General features: G+C 43.8%; 1 protein-coding gene across 3 annotated transcripts in view; it reads left to right on the plus strand.

Annotated features, from left to right (window-relative positions):
- Nucleotides 1–17,847, plus strand: part of LOC146186813 (V-type proton ATPase 116 kDa subunit a 1-like) — a 63,537-nt gene that overhangs the window by 2,215 nt on the left and 43,475 nt on the right. Inside the window, exons 4-6 of one of the 3 annotated variants that reach the window (XM_084607442.1) lie at nt 2,253–2,381; nt 9,216–9,325; nt 16,237–16,363. In XM_084607442.1, the coding sequence (XP_084463568.1) occupies nt 2,253–2,381; nt 9,216–9,325; nt 16,237–16,363 (366 nt within the window). Of the gene's footprint in view, nt 1–2,252; nt 2,382–9,215; nt 9,326–12,962; nt 13,052–16,236; nt 16,364–17,847 lie in introns of all 3 variants that reach the window. The other 2 variants (XM_084607444.1, XM_084607443.1) reach the window with 2 other exon arrangements.

Below are 17,847 nucleotides of genomic sequence, written 5' to 3' on the forward strand. Positions count from 1 at the left end.
CGCGAAAGTTTCGGGTTGCCGAGCCCGCGCTTCGATCATGGCGTCGTCATCGCGCGCGGGCGCTCCTAGAAGACGTCTTGTTTCTCGCCAATTGAGCGCTTCGGGAGCTGATTTTACGGATTCAGTCAGCAGTAGTGAGCCAGAAGATGTGGACACGTCTGATTTCAGCACCGATGAGGAGGATGTGTCAAGCCAAGCTGGAACATCCAGCGGGTGAGTATCGGCTCTATGCGCGGCGCATATTTCGGTTAATAATAAATAGTTATGAGCGGCGGAGCATGTGCTCACAGCTGTGGTATTTATTTTCAGGGTCTCAACGTCATACAGACGTGATTCCTTGCCAGCAGCTGTGAAGCGCGTGCAGTTTTTACCGAAGTGAAACCCGGGAGTCGAAGTTGGCGGCGCAGTCCGGAGTGAGGCACGGCGCTTCGCGCGGGCCCTTGATGTCTTCAAACTATTCTTCACCGCTGAGCTGATCAACACGATCTGCGACAACACAAACAAATATGCATCGACGCATATTTCAGAGAGGCAGTCGTACGCAGAAAAGGATGGCTCATGGAAAAATTTTGGTCCCGACGAAGTGATGCAGTGCATAGGAATCCTGATCTACATGGGAATTGTGGAACTTCCTCGCCTCCATCTATACTGGAATACCTAAGTTATTTTCGGGCCTCATTCCTTCTAAGATTATGCCCAGGAGCCGATTTTTTGCGTTCCTTGCCTTTCTCAGTGTCATGGACCCAGAGAAGACCGACCCCGTCCGCGATGGCAAGCTGCACAGGATCGCACATCTACTGCAGCATATGAATGATGTCACGTCAGCATTTTCAGCCATACTGAAATTTGTGCGTGGACGAACGAATGGTTAAATCAAAAGGACGATCGGGAATTCGGCAGTATATGCGTGACAAGGGGGTCAAATGGGGGTACAAGCTGTGGGTCCTTGCAGACTCAAGCACAGGCTACACTGTGCAATTCAGTGTTTACAGCGGGAAGCGAGAAACACCCAGCTCAAATGGTCTAGCTTATGACGTTGTAACCCGCCTGTGTGATGCATATTTAGATCAAGGCTACATTGTCTACCTTGACAACTTTTACACGTCCACCTCCCTCTTTGAACATCTCCTTGAGAGGAAAACTCTCTTGTGGAACAACACGCAAAGATCGTTGGGGATTTCCCTCCCAGTTGAAAGACACCACTTGGGAGAAAAGAGCAACTCGAGGGGACATTCGCTGGCTGCGGTGCCATGATGTGCTGTATTTGCAGTGGAAAGACAAGCGCGCTGCAAACATGATGAGCACAGCACACACTGCCAATAGTCACGTCACTGCAATGCGAAAAGTAAAGCAAGGAGACCGATGGACAAAGATCCCCATCAGGAAGCCGCTCTTGATAGAGGACTACAATAATGGCATGCTTGGTGTTGATAAGTCTGATCAGCTTATTGCTTCTTATAATGTGTTGATGAAGTGTGTCAGGTGGTGGAAGACACTGTTTTTTCACTGTATAGACATTGCTGTCGTCAACAGCTTTATCATATTCCCAGGACATAGGCAACATCACCCTGAGATAGAGGAGCTCACCAGAAAGAGTGGCTTTGACCAGCTTGCATTCCGAGTTGAGCTGGTCAACCAGATTTTTTGGAATGGATGACAGATATGTTTACCCTCCCCCTCCTCCAAAGAAGTCGGAGCACAAGCCCCAGGTGCATGAAAAGCGCCGTAACTGCAAGCTTTGCTATGAAAGAAGCAAAGTTGAAAGGAAAACTGGAGTTTTCTGTCAGCCCTGTGGTGTGTATTTGTGTTTCATCCCTACGAGGGACTGCTTTGCACAATGGCACGCAACACACCCTGCTAACTTTTTTTTTTTGCCGAAAGAGCACTTTTGCGCAATACCCTCCGACAATTGTACCATCTTTTTGTCACATAATTAGCTACAAAATGTATATCTTCAAAACATTTTACTCTTGATATTTTTTGTTTTGCTGTTTTTTCAAGAAGAATGATACCCTCACTGTATAAAATTTTGAATTATAAACATTTTTTCACTAATTTGTGTAAAAAATATATATGCAACGCTTATGTTATTGAGTAGAAGATTCTCTTAGCTACATTTTGATACTAAACAATGTAAATAAGGCATTAGTGTCTAGTCGGCAAAAAATATTTCTTTGCACCCAGTAAAAACTGCCCTTTTTCCCGTGGTAGCGAAGGAGTTAAGCACCTTTTTTTTTTTTTTACTTTTTCAGGCCACATTTGAGAAGCTTGAGAATGAGCTGAAAGAGGTGAACACTAATGCTGAAGCTCTGAAGAAGACCTTCCTCGAACTTACTGAGCTGAAGCACATTCTGCGTAAAACGCAGACTTTCTTTGATGAGGTATGTCTTCTTTGGTATGCTGTAGTGGCATAAGTTACTTCACGTTGCTTCATTCAGTCTCTGAATTTTACTGCTACATTCTAGATCCTTTTATTGCATGAAAACTTGGGTGTGCACAGAGTCTGTCACATTGTCTAGAGCTCTCGGGTAGCGTGCTTCTATGGCAGTGAAACAGATTCTTATCACAGCTACTTTGTTTTACGTAAGGCACTTGTGCCTATGTGGTTCTAATTTATAGTGTTCGGCTGTGTTCGAGCGCAGGAATCATCGGTGCAAGTCAGTACCTGCTTTAAGCTGCCACTTTATTCATGCCACACAGCCTCGAGCACTTGACACAAGTGTGACAAACTCTGTACTTATTGTGGACCCAATCATTGCAAGTATGTGTAGCAACAGTTGAGAGTTGTGGAGCGTTAACTTAGTGGCAGGCTTTGGTTCTGTGACTTTCAAGCTTCGCATAATTTATGGCATAGTAGTTCCAGAGACTCTCATAATAATGTGCCTACCTTAAACGGAAAAACCTGTGGACAACCTCTCAGTTGCTGGTCCCAATCGTATCTCAAGGCATTAATGATTTCTTCTTGTAGTCATCACTAAATGTTGGTGCATTATGCCCTTTTACTTTCTGTGTGGAGATAGGACAGTTTTATGGCTTTGCTGCACAGCATGCAGGACCTAGGCTCATGCTTTGACTATTGCTTCTGAATGCTCTCTGCATAAATGAAACTTGAATGAAACTTCCGAAGAGACTGTGCTATTAAGCATGCAACTTTGCCTGCCTTGCTGTGCTTGCCACAGCAATATTCTGTAGATAACCTGGAGCTCTTTCCATTCACTTCAGTCAAATTGAAATAGAACAAGAACTCTTATTTCTGTCGATGTTCAAAGTGACCACAATCCTGCAAAACTATGTAGGATTAAACGTCCCAGAGTTGTACGTCGGCTGAGGGGGCACCATTTGGAGGGCTGTGGATTGATTTTACTGCGCAGGGTTCTTTAGAGTGAACTGGTTTTGTGCAGCACATGAGTATTTTGCACTGGGGTCCCTCCAAGTTAGGGGGGATTCAATCCTACAATCATTTGGCTTAGCAACTGGACACCATAGTTGCAGAGGGACCAAAGTGAGGACATTTCTACGATGGCGAAATGAGAAACGGCTTACAGACTGCTGACCACTTTGGTCGAATTCCTTCAGATCATCTATAGCTATGAAGGATAAGAATGTATAGCTTGAATGCCTTCCTTTGTCTCGTATGCATATAGTACTAACCAATGTGACATTGAAGGCTTTTCACATGTTTGAGGTCCAGCCAATCCATAATAAAGATTGAAAAACTGGGTTTTGATCAGTTATTTTGCCAATTGTTTTAAGCTTCCCGCAGGTTGTGATGTGTGCTTCGTGCAGACATGTTGAAAAGTAATACAGTACCACCAACCCATTGTTCAGCTCTGTCATAGTATCAGCACTAAGCTTTTTTGGAAAAAAAAAAAAAAAAAGTTTTATTTTTTGCTATTGCTGTGGAAATTGGGGAAAATTTGGGCAAAATTTTTTTGTCTTCGAGTTTCGTTTATGCAGAGTTGATTATTTTCTCAGAATTCCTTGTTTGGGACTTAATGTTAAAGAGCACAATTGCACATAAGCATTTTATTGCCTTCCTGCATTGAAAGTGTTCATTTAAAAAGGGCAGCATTGTCATTTTACTTAGTCTCTTGTGTGGGAGCGGTGGTCCTTTGCTCTGGGTTCGCAGTCAAATTCTTCTTTGTTCTGCTGACCATTTGAGGCACTAAGCCAGGTTGATGTGGCCTAACAGTGCGTAAAGAATGCATGCTTGCTCCCTGCCTGAGAGCCATATAGATAGTCCCAGAGCAGGGTGCTGCTATTAAGATTAGATTGCAGGTGTCTTTGAACAGAGCAGAGGTCAAATGAAACTCGGAAAAGCTTTTTGTTTTTGTTTCAGTGTGTCTTGCAGTAGGCACTCTAAAAGGCCTCACTATATCAGATCTTGCAAGAAACAGAACCCGAGTAGAGTTGGCCTTAATGCCTATTCAGCACAAGTCATTAACAAGGCACTTAAAATTGCATCTTATGGGGACATTTGTAAAAGTCAAGTTGATGCATGCAGGGAATACTTCCTATGCAGCAGAAGGACTTGGTGTAGTTAAGTTTGTGTGGACTGCTGCTTGCAGCTTTTCACTGTTCTTTGGGGCCTAGTGAAAGTATGGCTACTGTTGAAAAGTAATCTCAGTAGAGAGCATAGTTATTGCCTATGTAGCCAGAACTTGATGAAACTAACAGAGTGCATATTACATCTACGTTTGCAACTCTTCATTGTGTGTTGGTAGGCAAGCAGCAGCTTTATATCAGTGTGACAAGCTTGTTACTTTGGTGGCATTGGGATGTTAAGGGCTAAACCTTTGGGCAGATGTTAATTGCCCACTCATTACTGAGCGAGTGCTGTGACTGACTGAGCCTTATTTTTCCCCTTTTTCGGGGCTTTGGGAACACAAAGAACCTCGTAGGAGTTTGTCACTGGTTATCATGAAAGCTGCTGTTTGCTCACAACTTGGTGTTGACTGTTAGGACTTGTGCCATGGAGAAAGTGTTCTCCCACCCTAGTGATCTCTTTTTCTCTTCACGCAGTGCTGTGTACTGTTGCCCTGTCTTCATCTTCTCTTGCCTTGCCCATTTACCCGTGTGCAACTAACCTGCTTTTCTGTCTCTGGCTCTGTCCTCTGCCTTGTTGAAATGGGAGTGACATGTTTCTTCACTGTAAGGGGAGGTGTAAAGCCTGCACCTGTTGCTGGGCTGGAAGAATTGCCACATAGGAACTAAACAGAGTGGGCTATGGGGGAGGGTTGGAGGGGTGGCATGCTGCACTTGGGAGAGAATTATTTTGCCCTTGTCTTTGATTGTGCCATTCCTTGCATGTAGGCGCACATTACTGTTGAAGCCAACCTGCGCGTTGGGATACTTTATATGCAGGTCTGTGATGTTTGTCGCATTCATTATGTGCAGGGTTTTCATCACTGGCCGTTGGGTGTCTTTTTCTTGCATGTAATATTGACTGCTCTAAAAAGCTCCCTGCCGGCCGCTCTCAGTGGGGGCACTGGCATTTTCGTTTACAGTGGTTTAGTTAGTTCCCATGTGCACTTAAGCGCACTTCTCGGGCACATTAGGCATAGTGGCCTAGTAGGAAGTAACACTGACAAGTAAAGCTCGTGCTTCCATTTAGACTTCCCCTTAGTCATAAAGTGACGTTATATGCATATGCAGTCTCTGGGTATAGGCTGTAGTGTTGCGGGCCATTTTGTCGAGTGTTTCTCATACCGTTGCATGGGCCACCTGCGAAACCAAAGGTGAAACTCTGCACATAACATATTGACGTGACATTGTTGTGGTTGGTTTGATGCGAGTCTTGTTGGAGCCAGCCAGTTCGGCTTTTTGTTTTTAAGCCAGTGTAGTGCATGTGTACGCAGTGTGCTCGCATTTTTGTGTCTGTCTCCATGGTGCAAAGCAGGATTGCCTCTCAGTGTGCACTGCAGTGGCAGCTCTTCAGGAGAGCCCGGCAGCTCTCCAGCTGTGGATATCCATTTCAGCAGCAGCGTTGGCGTGGGTGCACGTGTCTGCCTTGTGCTTCTGGGAGTTGCCTCGTAGTATTGTGATCATCTTGAGCAATTTTCATGCCAAGTCTGGGGCTGCAGAATCAAACCGAGGTGCAAGCCTCAGCCTTTACAGGGTTGGCAAGACCTCAGCAAGGGCTGCTTGGTTGATGCATTTTCTTTTTGCAGCTCTGGCATTATGAGACCTAGGTTTGCACCTCCGTAGATCGCTCTGCTGCACTTCCTCAGAGTAGGTGACCAGACTGCTTCGCATGTGTGTCACAAGCTGTCTGATAGGTGACGAATGTAGGGATGCGTATGGGCCCTGTCCTTTTCCTTTTCCTGTAGAACCTGCTCCCTCCTTAGTTTTCTTGTCATTGTGTCATAACTGAAAGCTTCCCTGGCCTGAGGTGAAAAGGCTTTTGTGCTTTGTCTTCTAGGTTCTAACTGCCTCTTCACATTCATTTAGTTCTCCCTTGCTTCATTGCACCCTTCCAATGCTGCACATGCAGTTTAACCTTTGCGTCAGTACTCTAGTTGGTTAGGCCATCCCACCCACAGTGTCTGTGCTTAACGTTTAACATTGTAGTGAAGACTGGTGCAAGTAATCACATTCATATCACTGTAAAATGCTAGGATCTGGCAAATGTCCTCATTTTTTGCCTCCCCTGGAGCCCTGTGCTCACTTCATTTGTGCTTTGAGGCACTTTCTCCCTGCCACTTTACATTCCGTTCCTCGGTTGCTTCACCCTCGCTTTGGTTAAAGCAGCTGTTTTGCGATCTTCATTACTTATTTCTAACATGCAGGTTGCAGTTGCAATTTTTTTTTTACTTGCCAAGAATCAAACATATGACAAAATTGCTTAGACTTATAATGGCTAAGGAGTCGCAATTTTCTGCATGGCATGTTCTACTTTATGGCAGTGCCCTCAATAGTGATGTGTGAGATAGCAGCATGGCAACTGCTTTTGCGAGCCAGGCATTCAAACGTCCCGCTATGTCTTGCACATTGCCAACGTAGTCATGTAATGTGTAAAGTCAAGATGCTACACAGGGCACTTCACAGTGGGAACTGCGATACACATAGTGTGCAGAAGCTCTGGGCTACAAAGAGGAAAATGGCAAGAAAGAAAAACACCTTCAAATCCAACAAGCACATTATCAGAGTTGGAATTTTGGGGTAGCCTATGTGATGCTCAAATGCTGAAAACTAGTTCTAAAGCAGGCTACGTATTATTGTTCATACTATGAGTGTTCACACACAGCTAGAGGAGAAGAATCATGTACGGTGCAACACCATGGCATCAGAAAAGGTGACCATCTTTGTCAACACCATGCCATTTGGCTGAACCTCCAGCCGTGTTTTGTCTAGTTTATTGTAGACTGGCTCTATGCCTCCAAAATAACTTACAGTTGCTTTGCTGTTTATAAAGAATCTCAGAGCATAGTTGTATCAGGGAAGACATGTTGCAGAAAAGGAAAGCAGATTCTTTTTCCCATTTCTTACTGTCTTCACCAGCTGCACTTTCATTTTTCACCATATTCGCACCCATTTTTCTTCCTCTGCTGATTTTCTTCCTTTTCAAGCCTGTGTAAGGGAAGATGAGGACACTGCCTGGAGCTTTGAGAGGATGCCCACGTAAGCCGTTTACAGTAAAGTATCTGAGCGTTTAGTTTATCTAACTAGTTCACTGAAGACATCCTAAATGTGACTCCTTTCTTATAATTGTGTGTCTATTTGCTGAGAGGGAAGGTCTGAATATATAGACCAAGTTAACTGCATTTGTATGCTTAGGCGCTTTCTTCTTTTTTCATTTTTTACTTTAAAATATGGAAACCTGCCTTCAGTTACACTGCTGTTGCTGTTACACAAGTATAGTTAGTGTAGCAAGGGCATTCTTAGTCTCATTCGAACCATGTACACTACTTTTGGTCTGCTAATTAATTGATTTATAGTTTGCATGACTGCTCTAGGAGCCTGTGCTTTCAATTCATGAAGGTTCTCATATTTAGGCTTCCTAGTCCTGCAATGTATCTCGTTTTTCTTTTTTTCTAAAAAGGGGACCTTCCTTCTTGGTCGGTTTACCTATGTAGCTTTTTGCTTAGCATTTATGACTGGACTTTTCCGAGACAGTTCTGAGCTTGAAGCCTGACTATCGTTGATGACTGTGACCAGTTTATATGGGAGTTCCTGCATTAATTTTGAGCTGGGTACAAAAGGCTAAGGATGCAAGCTTCTGTGGGCGTTGTGGAATCGTTCAGAAAAGGAAGCTCGAGACCATTCAGCAGTAAATGCTTGTTACGTGCTCTGCTTTGTGCACATGCTGCATGCCTACACTGCTTTCTTTTTCTGTATTGTTTTGTCGGGCATGATGGGTTATTCTTGCATGGCTTGCACACTTTTTCTTTCTTTTCCTCCTTTTTTATTACTTAGGCTTGCCCATTCTCCTTTCCTAGTTGTAGTGAGGCAACCTTTAGAGCGAGCCCGCAAGGATGATATTTTATTGATCTACGTAATATAGACGAGAGACCCACAGAAATGAGACTATTTCTTAGAATAATGGACCGCCCTGTAAACTGTCTGCGGACAGCAGCAAAGTACATTTGGTACTTTGAATTAGGCATTGAATTACGTCATCGAGCATGATCTGGGAGACCTCTAAAGTGAGTGGCCTTAAGTTGCTAGCAAAATCCTGGTGCCACATGTATGAGGTGCTTTCATATTGGCAGTATACTTGCTTCAATGCTAAAATGGATAGTTTGTCTTTTGTGATGCACTTACACTTCTCCTGAGGCAATTTTTGCCACTGCACTGGAATAGTGCTTGTGTACTCTCCGTGAAGCTTATAGGTGGGAGCTTTGAGTTGGAACTGCAGCAGTAGCACTAGTTGTTGAGTTAGTTTACACTCTCCAGTGCATTTTTTTTTATAAGTTCTGCTTTGCGTAGATCAAACTTTCATTAGCTTTGAAATCTAACATTCAGACATGTATTACATTTGAAAGCTGGTTGCCACTGCAAAGGCTTCTTGGAACTGACTCAGCATTTTCTCGTGCCCCTATGTTGTGGGCAATAAATGACATTGCAGGGAAGGGACTATGGGCAAGCCTCGATTTGTGCAGTTTCTTCTTTTCCCATTAGTTCTCCCATCCCCTCCCACCTCCCTTCCCCCAGACGGGCCGTGGGGACAGAAGAGCAGGCTTGTGCGTACAATGTGGGTGCGTTTGTCACACCAGGCGGAATTTCATCACCGTGCACAGATGCACGACCCGAGTGCCCAGGAAGAGCACGTCATGCTGCTGGGAGACGAGGGCCTCAGGGCTGGCGGACAGGCCCTCAGGCTCGGGTGAGCTGAACTATGTCGGGGCGCATGCCTTACGAGAAAAACCTGTGCAGCGCACAGGAGCAGTACTTGGGTGTGTTTATTGCATGTGATCTAGGTGCTGCAGTAAGCTAAAGGTGTTTGGAGCGCTCGCCATGACGACAATCGAGTGCATCTGCCACTGGAGCTTGTTGGTGCACTCTGTTGGTCTGAGGCTCACTTTACTGGTGCGTTTGCGGGGTTTCTTGTTATGTGCTGTACACATTAGTACAATGCGCCTCATATCTACAGAATGAACAGCCAACTAGCAGCCATGTTGGCAGTTTTACTTGCTGGTGTATTCTTGGGCTTGGGGTTTAGGTACATCTGGATAGGCTTTATACACCTACAGACGTAGTGTTTATTGGTGACAACTGCTGTGTAGGGATTGGTCATGAAGCAGTGGCTCGAATGTGCTTCAAGGTGCAATTTGCAAATGCTGAGCATATGCAAATTAAGCTGGTGTGTTGTCTACCCTTGCATTAGTTTCATGTGAGCCCTGCTACACTCAAGTTCACAGGATTGCTCCAACCATTGTGTGCCAGTTACGGCACTCCAGTATGACAATCTTTGCAACTCAAGCAGGGTATAACCGAATTGATCTTGCACTCGAGTAGCAGGAATCTCGCGTGAATGAGCCAAGGGGCAGCCTGCGAAGCAGTTACTCAGTGCGTTGCTTTGGTGCAGCTTCTGTTGTAAAGGTGACAGGTGGTCAAGTTTAGTGCTTCTTTCATCAGGGGGACTTTCCTCTGTAAGGTCACTAGTCAGCACTTTTCTACATGGAAGAGAAAAATGCCATTTGGAATTGATGTTACTGACTGCTGATAAACCTAATAAACTCTCGGCATTGCTCTCGGAATGCTCCAAAAGCATTTCAGTGCCCGTTTGCTGACCATGTATTGCAACAAAAGACAAGTATGAAGCATATTTAATAGTACTCTGTCAAGGACAATAGTTCAGTGTTTTTCCCTGTTGTGGCTTGGAAAGCCACTTTTTTAGTCACAAAATGTAGTGTATTTTGTAACACAACTAGTACCTTCTTGTGGAGGCACTTTCACTGTAATTCCTGAAGCAGTTTCTTTGATGCTGCCCAATTAGGCAACATGGAGTGGTTTTGAGCTTGAAGCAAGTTTGTTTCGAGAGAGAAGGTTAATGAAAGCGTGCCACAGGGCATCACATGAAACTAATCAGAGGGAAGCATCGCTCGTTGAAAGCTGCATTATATTTGCCCTTCCTTGTTTCGGGTACTGATGCCTTTCCTGGTTATCCTCCTGTGCCATTCTTTTTGAGTTTCCAGGCCATAGGACGTGGTGGCTTGTATAGCATTTGCAGTGCTCAGAATTTTTAGCATAAGAACATTTGGCCTCACATTGTCAGAGCTGTGAGGTACTGCGGAGGCTACTAGACATGCGCTGTACAGCCTTGCAGTAGACCCGATATGCTGGAAACTTCTCTAAAGGATGGTACATGGTAGTATTAAAGTCCTGTACAAGTCAATGGTCCATTGCCTTGTTTAACTAGAAAGATAAAAGTTTTGATTCAGTACATGGATTCAGCTTGACTCCAGGAAGCTTTTGAGCTAGTTTGCATGTTGGAACTAATATGTAATTTTTATTTTTTGCTTCAGTTTCCGTTAGCATGCCAGAGGTAAGGATTTGTCAGAAAAGGTAGATTTTGTTGAGCAAATATTTAAGCTTATTATTCGAGCTTTCTGCTTATGCTGCTGCCCTTTCTATAGTAACATATAGATCTATATATAGATATTACTATATCTGCTATAGTAATATAGTGGATATAGTAAAATCTAGGAAGATGCAAAGTCTCTTTTTGAGATAGTCTTCTCCATAACCTAGGTTGAGAGAAAAAGCTACTGGCACTGTCAGTTTCACTTTGCAGGGAGTGATAATGACTTGGAGCCAATTGGAGGGCCATCTCAATTGGATGAGCTCATGGTTGCTTTGAAGTTGGAATTAGGGACCCACCTTAACATTAAAGGATATATCTGCACCCATGGTCAGAGTTGGAATTAAGCATGGTTAACACAAGTTTAAATTTGTTCACGCAGTTTCCAGCACTGTAATCATGTCAAGCTGGAATTTTCATTGCGCTGTTCGTGTCCTGCAGTCTCAAGTTACATAATTGTCAGTAAATTGCTTTTAGGCCCGAATGAAGCGAGCAAGCAATCATAATTCTTATGCCAAGGCTTCTTAGTAAGCTGTTTGTTAGCTTGCTAGTCTGCATGGCATACGTGCAGGAATGCCTCTTGATGTGCCGATAACTACCCAACCTCACCAATTTTGTGCCTGCATATGGTAAGCTGCCCTAACAATAAAACTAATCTAATCTTTTTATTATAGTTGTGATGTGCATGCAGGGTGCAGGGAGTACAGCACCTATGCAGAGCTTAGCAGCTGTATTCATCAAAGTTGAGACTAACTAAATGGTAATTCGAGGTTTCCTGGCGATTCTGCTCTGTGTCCGACATTATGAGGTCACAGAAGGCAGCACGTTTCGGATAAATTACCAACTTACCATTCCCTCTGAAGCTGGCAGCGAAATTTGCTTACTTTTCATTTTTGATGGCCATAAACGTAGATCAGTTGGTAATTAGTGCCATATTGTTAAGTAGAGCACCTACTTTGAAATCGTAAAGTGCATTTTTTGCCAAACTTAACATTGCATGCTCTAACAATGCTGCATTTTGTGCTCAGCTTTTTGCAGCATGGTTTCTAACAGCCACCTTTCTTTTACTGGTCAGGCTGTTGCTGGCATTAAGAGAAGCTGAACTCATGTTACCACTTGATATTTTTGCATGTGTGCAATATTGCCATTGGCCAGTTCTTTCGTGCTTTACTTCAGTAGATAGCTACAAGACCGTGAAGTATGTGAAGTCTGTTTAAATTTGGCCAGCTGTTAATTGGTAGATATACTTTCTGTATATTTTTCTTCAAAAAAATGTTTACATGCTTCATCTAGATGTCATTCTTCAGCTTCTTTCTGTGTGAAACGGTCTGTGTAGAGCGTATGGTTCTGGGGTCATGCATTGCACTTTGCGTTAGGCTAAATGATTGCATATCTTAGTTTCGTGCACCTTGTCATGTATGTTGTTTATAGGAAAAATAATCCACCACTCTTCCAGCTAGTGTTTGCCGCGCTGTATCAGTGTTGGAGCTTGCAGTAGGTGACTTTATTTGTGAGTTGGCTTGGCTCTTGACTGCTTTGTGCCCCGAGTGTCTGAGCAGTGTTGTGAGGAAGGCACGCTCCAGGGTTGGATGTGGCAACTCAGTGTGGACGTCCTCGAGAATGATCTTGCTGTCCAGCACTGAAAGCACATTTGTGGCGAAGCCTCCCATGTTTCTTTTTCTTCTCACTAACACCTCTGCCGCATAGACTCTGACCTGCTGTAAGGGCCTTGTTCCTAGCTCCCAGCACTTTTCTCCCCTTCCATGCTGTTGGTAGCTCTCCTTTGCCACCCTGAATCCTTTTTACCGTGTCATTGTGGCATGCATCTGTTGGTGCGCGTGCTCTGCTGTCTCCAGCCTTGCCTCTCCTTCCTTCTGTGGGGATTGTCATGCCAAGAACAGTGCGTCTTACATCTGTCTGCCGGACGGCATTAATGCAGCAATCGCATGCTCGGACCATGGACTTAGAGCACATGAATCTCCAATTGGTGCCTAGCGAAATGACTGCATCTTCGTCCATGCAACTTGGGTAGGTCACCCTGCCATTCTGTCTCGCACATAGTTTTCGCAGCTGCAGACTGCCTCTCAGCTTGGTGCAGGTGAAGTGCTCGAGTGAATGGGTTTGTGCATGAGGGCAAGCCCTAGCTTTTGGTGCAGGTCAAGCCCGGCGTGGTGGTGCCCTTATGAGCTGCATAGTCTGTTATCGCTGGCCCTTACAGTCACTGGAATTTCTCACTGAACCAGGCGCTTCATTTGCATCCTGTTGCTAGCACAGTGCACACATTGTTTCTCTGCCAGACTTTAGGGGCTTTTAAAGTCTTGAACTTAAACAGTATGACGAGCTGCCCAAAAGGGAAAGGGTTTCTATTCCATTTATTTTACATGAGCCAAATCTATTTTGAACAGAAATGAAGTAAATTTCCAGATATCTTTCATTGCTGTTCTTTGCCAATTTTGCTTAATTGTAGCAGTCTTTTGGCCAACGGTTTTTGTCCTGTGCTTAAATATACTATTTCCTTGCCATGGTGCATAATTAAATGGCTGAGATATAGTTCTGCTATGGGGGGCATCGTTCGGTGGTGCGGGTGCACTTCAACAGGGGTTGTGGCACGGCCACCTATGTGTGCTACTCGGCAGCTGACTGGCTAGTACTCTATTGTAAACAGTCACATGACAATAAGGCAGGCTTCTAGCTCCAAACAACAGCATTAAAGGCACACCGACGGCAAGCAGCAGTTGGTCTGTATGTATAAAGTAGCATATTTTAAATCTCCAGTGACCACGTTAAGCAGAAATGGAGCTCCCATAAACTATGAGAGGCAAAAAACAACTTGCACACAAAATACCAGATTGTTATACCCCAACATTCAAAACTGTGGCAAACTATCCTTTCGTTCATAAATGTCAAGAGTTTGAATAATCTGGTCAGAGGGATTTAAAATAAAATGTCTCGATGGTATGTGCCAGAAAGTCATTTATTGAGGGCAGTGGTAGGATGGAACTGTCCTCAGTGTTCCTTTAATGCTGAGAGCATCGCTAGGTTGTGAAAACCACGCTGATGAATTTATTGCTGCGAAATTTCACTATATTTTAACCTGCTAAAAAGTTTATTTATGATCAATGATGTTTGAAGGTGTGTCAGGTAGTGGACATTGCACTAGCCATATTATGTCTATACTTGCGCATGCTTATCATTGCTCTATCCAGGCCACTGTGGCGTTGCACGCACTGGTCCAGCTTGATGGATGTTGTATGCATGCTCTTTAATTGTTGCACACTGCAACCACTGACGGAGCTTGCCAGTGCATGCCCTGCACTGTATGTTGTACAGCATTGCACCTTGCAGACTGGTTTCGTTTGTTTGTTTGAAGCAGACCTCTATGCACTGGAGTCATGGAAGTCGTTCTCGGATGTCGTCAGCTGCTGTAGAGGCCTTGGCAAGTTAGGCATTGCTGGAACACCACAGACATGCTTAAATTATATTGCAAATGTGCAGCCAGCTTAACAAAGCTGAACTTGTGCATACACGAAGCTGCTATCTCGGTACTACACGCAAAGAATCTTTAGTATTCGTTTGGCCACTTTGTCATGCTGCAGTTAAAATCTTTAAAGGTAATAAAGAAAATAAGAAAAAGATGTTCCAGTGTTGCTATGTAGTCTTCTGAACTTTGATGAAGCTTTCATACCTGTGGCTGGATTTCTTTATAAAAGTTTTTTAACCGTAGCTAAGCATTAGTTTTACATGCAAAGAGTAGAAAAGTGTTAGCAATAAAAAAAAGTCTTAGCTAGGTCTGTTCGGTTCCACTAAGCCTAAACAAGTTTAATTAGGCTTGGGATACTTTCAGGGTATTATCAGGGACTACATGGCACACTTCGACAGCCCGGGATTGAGTCTTTGGTTATGGAGAAAGTGTGGATAAGTTGCATAATCCAGAATAATGAACGGTTCAGCCATCAGTACTGCTACCATTAATGTTTAGTGATCCTGTACGTGCAGCATTGTTTCCTCCAAGTTGAGGCGAGTTTTAATTGCTGTGTATGTTAGGTTGCATTTGGAAAGCAACTCAATAATCATTTTTTAGGAGCAGGCAATGGTTACCGCTTTAACTGTCAAATTTCCGAAAAACATGCCAGAATTGTCCAAAATTTTTTAATTCATTTTTTCATATTACTTTGCTGGTTCCTGGTTAGGAATAATACAAAAATTTAAAAAGGAAAAGTTGCTCTTGAGGGCTGCTTTCCCTCAGTGTGCATGCTATAAGGTTACAATGTACTGAAATTCACCGTTATTTATTTTTTCCAACATGCTGTGCCACAATGCAAAGTGCATAGTTGTTTCTTCTTCCTAATGGTATCTTGAAACTGGGTGTTGCACAAAGCCTGAAATAGTTATTGTCAGGATTCAGATGTACACTAAACGAGGTTTTGAAACGAAGTTTTGCTTTAATCGTTTCTTGTCTGATGAGGGGCATCACCAGAGTGTGTCCACACTGTCAGTCATTATGAGAAAACTGACTTTAGAGAGAGAAGGTAGAGGGTTCAAATCCCAAAGCATAGTCAAAGCTTTGAATAGGTTGTAGGTTTGAGTACAAGAAAATTAGAGTTCAAGTTCGAAAAAAAGGTCATAGGTTCAAGTACGGTCAAGGGTTTGAATTCTAGGAAATGTCAAAGGTTAGTCCTAGAGAAGGCTGTGGACTCGATTCTGAACAAAAATGTTATGGGTTCAAGTGTGGTGAAGGGTTCAAGTTAAAAAAAAAAAAAAGGCTTTGCATTGTATGGTCAAGGGCTCGCACTCCAATGAAGGTCGTCGTCTAAGTCCCTCGCTTGGTAGCATTAAGAGAAATGCTTTCACAGTACTGCATATAAGCAGGCTTAAGTACAATCCTGGAATTTTTTTTTCTCTGACAACTACTGCTCAATCAACGAAAATTGCAATCAACATAACTGACTACCATAACTTCTCTTAGGTGGAGGGAGCATCGTGACGTCAGGCCAGATGAGTGTGACTCATTGTTGCCGATATTGGTACAATCTCCCATGACGAGTACAGGTCGGCGTTGGCAGTTAAAGGGGACTACTACACCAATGCAGTCTTTGCCTGTGCAACTTGTCTTAGCAGTGCTTTCTCGGAACTTTTTCTCTTGTATGTGCGTGTGCTGACAGTGTTGTGAATGTGCACGTGTGCACGGCTATTGTGGTGCTTGCACTGGCCAGGTTTGTGGCCGGAGTGGTTCTGCGGGAGCGGCTTCCATCCTTCGAGCGCATGCTGTGGCGAGTGTGCCGTGGCAACGTGTTCCTTCGCCAAGCAGCCATTGAGACACCACTGGAGGACCCAGTCACTGTGAGTCTGGCTTTCTTTCATTTTTCTTCCTTTTCACATATTTCTCTCAGCGATCTAAAAAATGTGCACCCCATTTACAAATAAGTACTTAGTAGTGTGTACAGGTGCGGACATAAGTAAACAGAGCACGCTTTTTTGTTCAAATTACAATCACGCCTTCTGTATAGACCTTTTCACGACCATGGGAGAAGCCGGTTTGACTGGGCTGTGAAGCAGGCGCGGGGGGAGAATCCGCAGCTTTTGGCTGTGCTATGAGCACAGCCCAGTCTCCAATATGGCAGCGCCCTTTGGCCAAATTTGAAAAGGTGTATTGGAGGCAAGAAAAAATTATTTGTCGAGGTGAATACACACTTTCATCTACTACCAGTCTGCACATACCATGACTCCCAGTTTCAATTATCGAAGGCGTGAAAAATTTTAGAAAGAAATAGCGTGCTTCATTTACTTTTGTCCGCACCGGTACATATGGTTCAGGCAACTATTTCTCAGTGCGTCTGTTCAGTTCAATTTTATTTGGCTGTACTAGGGTATGCTTTGCATATAGGATCATTCCATGCGAAACGTCCCAGGCCGCAAAAGCGGCCATCACTGTTTCTCTTAAAAAAATAGGTGCAAAACATGTTTTTGAAGTTCACAATTAGTGTCACTGTTCGACACTGCCGAACTATGCTTTCACTGCATAAGACCTATGCACCACAGCTTAATTTCAGAGTGCCAATAAACTCTCAATCCAATATATGTGGGCGAATGATATTTTCTGTGCGCAAAAATGGCAGTAAAATCACTATCCACTCTATTGCTGTGTTCCTTACACTGTAATAGCAGTTTTACATTCGTGTGAAGAAAGCAAACTGTGAACGATTTGAGGCCTTCGTCTAGACAGGAGAATAATCAGACGTAAAGAGCAGTTCTTCATGGCGCTGATTCATTGTTTCGTACATAAAACAGCTGAGTTTGTTGCGGGTCACGCAAGAGCCTGATTTTTGCCACTAAGCACCAACTGTAGCATATCCTTTTTAAAGCGAATTATGCTCACGTTATGCTCCATTAATGCTCAGCTTCAGCATTATTCTGTCACGCACATCCTCAGTCTAACCGTGCTTGCCAGCTTGAAGCAGTTTTCGCAAGTTATCACTCGACAGAGAGAAAGGGCAGCTGGTGAGGCGTCGTTGGCAGCGCTTTAAATCATTTTCAACCTGGAAAGCTCACAAGCAAAGTCGCAGAAAACAGACAGAGTATAGAAGACAGGAGCGTGTCTCGGTACTGTGAAAATGGAAGGTGAGAGGCAAGTTGCAGTACCAGGTCCTCCTGCATCGCCTACTCTTAGTATGAAGGCAGGAGAAAAGTTGATAGCGATAAATTTTCAATTTTCAAATTGTGAGTTCAATCCACTGCGCAGTTCAACTCAAACCCCAGAACTGATTTCCTTCCTCACAATTGAAATCTTACCACGTGGTCTGAAAACTGCATGCTGAATTAGTCAA

The sequence above is a fragment of the Amblyomma maculatum genome, chromosome 6 (genome assembly GCF_055883805.1).
Source record: "Amblyomma maculatum isolate TAMU_Amacu chromosome 6, ASM5588380v1, whole genome shotgun sequence".
Lineage (NCBI taxonomy): Eukaryota > Metazoa > Arthropoda > Arachnida > Ixodida > Ixodidae > Amblyomma > Amblyomma maculatum.